At 37.2% G+C, this 4,670-nt stretch overlaps 1 protein-coding gene across 2 annotated transcripts; it reads left to right on the forward strand.

Moving 5' to 3' along the window:
* The first annotated feature begins 333 nt into the window (after nt 1–333).
* On the forward strand, nt 334–3,363 carry LOC149200998 (TMV resistance protein N-like). Of its 2 annotated transcripts, none has more exons than XM_089399657.1 (4): nt 334–1,194; nt 1,299–2,400; nt 2,598–2,903; nt 3,130–3,363. In XM_089399657.1, the coding sequence occupies exons 1-4, from the start codon at nt 704–706 to the stop codon at nt 3,280–3,282; spliced, it is 2,052 nt and encodes a 683-aa protein (XP_089255783.1). In that variant the 5' UTR covers nt 334–703; the 3' UTR covers nt 3,283–3,363. The 2 variants fall into 2 exon arrangements, with proteins under 2 accessions (XP_089255783.1, XP_089255784.1); XM_089399658.1 differs by having other exon boundaries at nt 3,137–3,363.
* Nucleotides 3,364–4,670: the final 1,307 nt, after the last annotated feature.

Here is a 4,670-nt window from a genome sequence, read left to right on the forward strand (position 1 = left end):
TATAGTATTGATATAATCTTGAAATGTGAGTTTGAAATTATGTAGTTTTATCATGAGTTGTTAATGTTTTTGATTTTTTAATGATTTTTTTTTTCGAAATTTAGTAAAGATTTTTTTGAAATGATAATTTTATTTGTGAACTTTTGGAATGATAATTCTGAGTTCTATAATCTACGGTGTAAATGCTTTCAAAATTTATGGAAACGCTCAATTCATTTATATATTCAAAATCACATTTAAAAATTCAGTCTTGTCAAAATTTTGGACAGTTGAGCATCTTTTCCTTTTAAATGTATACGCGTTTAATTAACGCTGTCATGACGTGCAGAGCATCTTGTGGGGCCTACGTGTTACCTCCAATTGCGTGTGGGGCCTGTTTGCGTCTTACCTTTAGTTGAATGCGCGTGGGGTTTCAAAAATGCGTTGAAATTTGATGCTCGATGTCGGTTACTATGCTCTGTATTTTATAAAATAACTACGTATAAACCACAGGTGCATAAAATAACCTTGCATAAACCGCAGGTGAAGATTTAATATTTATAGCTGGTGTTTTCCTCGATCTCTCTGCGCTTTACAAGCCCTCACTTGTCTACACCTCTGCAAATTGCGTCCATAGTATCGAACCCTAACTTGTCTACCCCTCTGCAAATTGCGTCCATAGTATCGAACCTTACTACCTTTCATTTTTGTTTTCCAGTTCGCAATGGCTACATCCTCATCCTCCACCTCTGCCGCGGCTAATCCCAGCTACAAATCCTACAAATTTTTCATAAACCATCGCGGGGTTGAAGTGAAGAAAACCTTCGCCAGATCTCTGTATCTTCGCCTCCAAGAGAAAGGATTGACGGCTTTTCTCGATGAAGAGGAGATGCAAGTGGGATACGAAATTTCTTCTCAATTAGAGCACGTTATTAGAACCGCCTCTGTTCATGTGGCGATCCTTTCTCCTAGATATGCTGAGTCATCTTGGTGCCTGAACGAGCTCGTAATGATGTTACAGTCAAAAGCTCCTATAGTTCCCGTGTTTTATCGTGTCACTCCCGCTAAAGTTCGGTGGATACAGGACTCTTATGGTGAAGCCCTGCAATTACATGAAACGAAGGGGCGATATGATACCAACACTGTTAAAGAATGGAGAAATGCACTTCAGCAAGTGGCAAATAATAGCGGTTTCGAGCTGGAGTCGTCCAATGGGTGAGAACTCAACCTTCCGTATTGATATAGTTGTGTTTTATACTGATAAATAGACATAGGCGTTTGTTTCTCACTAGGTCTACTTATTGTTTCTGAATAATTAGTGAGGAGTTGGTGCTGGAGCTGCTAGATAAGTTGGTTAAACGTCTGTCAGAAATGGTGCCAGAGCCAGGCTTGCACGTGGCTGATTATCCAACAGGGTTGGATTTAAAGCTCGAAGATTTCGAAGATAGAGTGCTGTTGCAGAAAGAGGAAAGCGGGAAACCTAAGATCTTGGGGATTGTAGGGTTAGGCGGCGTAGGAAAAACAACGTTCGCAAAATTTTTCTTCAATAGGAAGAGATCAGGTTATGGCAAATCCTGCTTTTTAGCTGACGTCAGAGATCATGCGAGTAAGGGGTCTTTACATTTGTTACAGGGTCAACTCCTTAAGACCTTGAATGGAAGGTATGAGCAGGTAAACAATGTTCATGTAGGTAAAGAGATGCTGGGAGAGCCTCTCAAAAGTTTTGACACTTTAATAGTGTTTGATGATGTTGATCATCATGACCAGGTGAGTGCATTTTTGCCTGTCCAAACTGATAATCTCAATTCACGGAGTTTAATATTGATTACATCTAGAGATAGGGGTGTTCTCAGAAACTCAAGAGTTGAAAATTCATCTATTTATAAACTATATGGGCTTAATGAAGAGCACTCCCAAGAGCTCTTCTGTTCCTATGCCTTCAGCCAAGCTGATCCGCTTCCAGCGTTTCAGCATCTAGTATATGAGTTTTTAAAATGTTGCCGGGGATTGCCCTTATCTCTGAAAGTAGTTGGGGCATTACTTTATAATAAAGAAATATCCGAGTGGGAAGAAGAATTGGAGGATCTTAGAAAAATACTTCCCGAAGACATACAGAATACACTTTTAAGAAGTTATTGGTCACTCGAAAAACATGAAAAAGAGATGTTCCTGGATATCGCATGCTTTTTCACAGGTGAAAGCAGGGATTCGGCCATAAGCATATGGAACGGATCAGATTGGAGAGGAAAGCGAGGGTTTCTAAATCTGCAGGACAAGTCTCTTGTTGAAGTGGACTACTCGAATTGTATACGTATGCACGACCACGTAAGAGACCTGGGAAGACAGGTTGCTGCTACTTCATCGCCACATCGCCTTTGGCAGACAAAAAGGGTTATTGATTATTTGTCACAACCATCATGTGTAAGTGTTTATTCATGGGTTATTGATTATGTGTCACAACAATCATTTGTAAGTGTTTATTCATGGGTTATTGATTATGTGTCACAACAATCATTTGTAAGTGTTTAGTCATTCTCTTTTTTAAGATTATTCACTAAAAGCGTGGTACGAATTTTTGAACGAACCAGCCATGATATTCGTTTTTCAACTATGGACAGGAAATCACCGTGCGGGGAATTCGGCTGGTTGAAGGCGAATTTGGTGGCGATGAGCTATATGACATTATTGACACTGAAAATGATGGCTGGAACCGCATTATGAGGAGGTTGCAAATTCTTCATGTTGAAGGTTCTCTCTTTGAACGCATTCTGACGAGGGTGAAGTTACCAAATCTATTGTGGCTCAGCTGGAAAGGATGTCCCTACTCTTCCCTGCCTTCGTTGGTTACAATGAAGAAATTAAGGGTTCTACGAGTGGATGAAGGCGAATTAAAAACATTGTTGGACAGCGAATGCGAATCATCAGTAAGTAGAAATTTGTTATGTCGACGTTGATCAGTAAGTAGAAATTTGTTATGTTGACGTTTGTATGTTTAGAAATTTGTTAGGTTGACGTTTGTATGTTTAGTAGCCATTACTGTCGCACAACATTTTCGTTTGAAAAGAATTAGTAAGGTTATGATAATGTGAATTATGATATTACTTGTGGTGGTAACAAGTGAACATTTTGCTTTTGCACGCACCTCTGCAGTTGCCAGCATCTTTGGAGGAGTTGCATGCAAGCCAATGTGTGAGGCAGAAAAGCATACCGGTCCCGGCTCAGGCGACGAAGCTCAGATTCCTAGATGTTCCAAGTATGGAAATCGTTTTTATGTTTGGAGGAGTTGCGGGCACAGGGATGTGAGAGCCTGAAGGGAGGCTTGGAATTTCAAATTCTTTTTTCCACGTCAAATTAAAATTTGATGATGTTTTTGTATTTTTTTTACCCTTCATTTTACGTTTTAATTAAATATGTGAGTGTTACGGAAAATTCTATCTTAACAATTTTTGTAAATTTATTCCACAACACACAATAAGTCATCAAATTGGACATTGATAATCACTGTTATTTATAATGATTCTTGTTAGATTGAAATTGCAGATTTGTAGTCTATCAGATCTATAGCTAAGATTTATGGTGGGATCATTTAAACAATAAAATCTTTGCAAAAAACTTACAATCCATGGACTATAAATAAATTATCTAGTGAGATTATAAATAAATCATGGACTATAAATAAATCATCTAGAGAAAATACAGAAAAGTTATGCAATAATGAACAGTGATTATACTTCATTCACAGTCAAACTTTTTGAAGAAACTACAATTTTTTTTATCAATAGGAATATCTCAGGACATAAATCCTCTATTAAACATAAACTAGAAGAATTTTCAAAGCTCAAGAATCCTTCTTGACTTTGTATCTATTCATATTTCATACACTGCATGCCAATCAACATTAGATGATTCAGGTCCATTCAAAGATATTCTCATTAGAGCATCTAGTGTATCCAACCCAAGCCTCGATTTTCTAATGTCCTTGATGATGTTTTGCTTAGAAAATCCCCTTTCACAATTCAGTGTACTTGCAGGAATAGTGAGGACAACTTGCCATAATTTCATCATATTAGGATAGGTTTTGTGCCATTGTTTTGTGTTACTAAAGACTTTCCATGCTTCTTTCATAGAAAACCACTCACAAGCCAAATTTAATGAATCAACAAAAGGGTGCAACTCTCTTTTACAAGCTTTAACATCAAATAAAGCTACAAATCCAACATCACTTGATACGGTATGTTGCAAATGTTGAAAAAACTTTAAAAATCAACGCTTTGAATTTTTCTCACGATTATGACGCTCTTCTCAATAATAACAAGCGTTGAACAATTTCGCTGCATTAAAAAGATGAAGGTTTGGAAATCTTTCATTCAAAGAGTTTATGAGAGGTTCTATATAACCTTCAATGAGTTGTTGACAACTCTCTTGTGTACCTTCAATACAAGGTTTCATAGATTGTTTCCTTCATTGGATTCAATATCCATGGCCGAGATAGAGATGTATCATAACTCATGTCTATCTACAACTTTCCCTCCATCTTTAATATCAATGTATCCATTTTGAGAATCATTTAAAAACTTTAAAAGATAAGTTGTGCCTTCTGCAAATGTCTCTTTTCTCAAAAACCATTTAGATAATGTGCTTATAGTTACTTCAAGAGCCAACCCAATAGTTGTAATGTCTACATTTTCTTC

Source organism: Pinus tabuliformis, chromosome 2_1, assembly GCF_031772625.1.
Source record: "Pinus tabuliformis cultivar Carrire ecotype Pingquan chromosome 2_1, CPIR1, whole genome shotgun sequence".
NCBI classification, from domain to species: Eukaryota; Viridiplantae; Streptophyta; class Pinopsida; order Pinales; family Pinaceae; genus Pinus; species Pinus tabuliformis.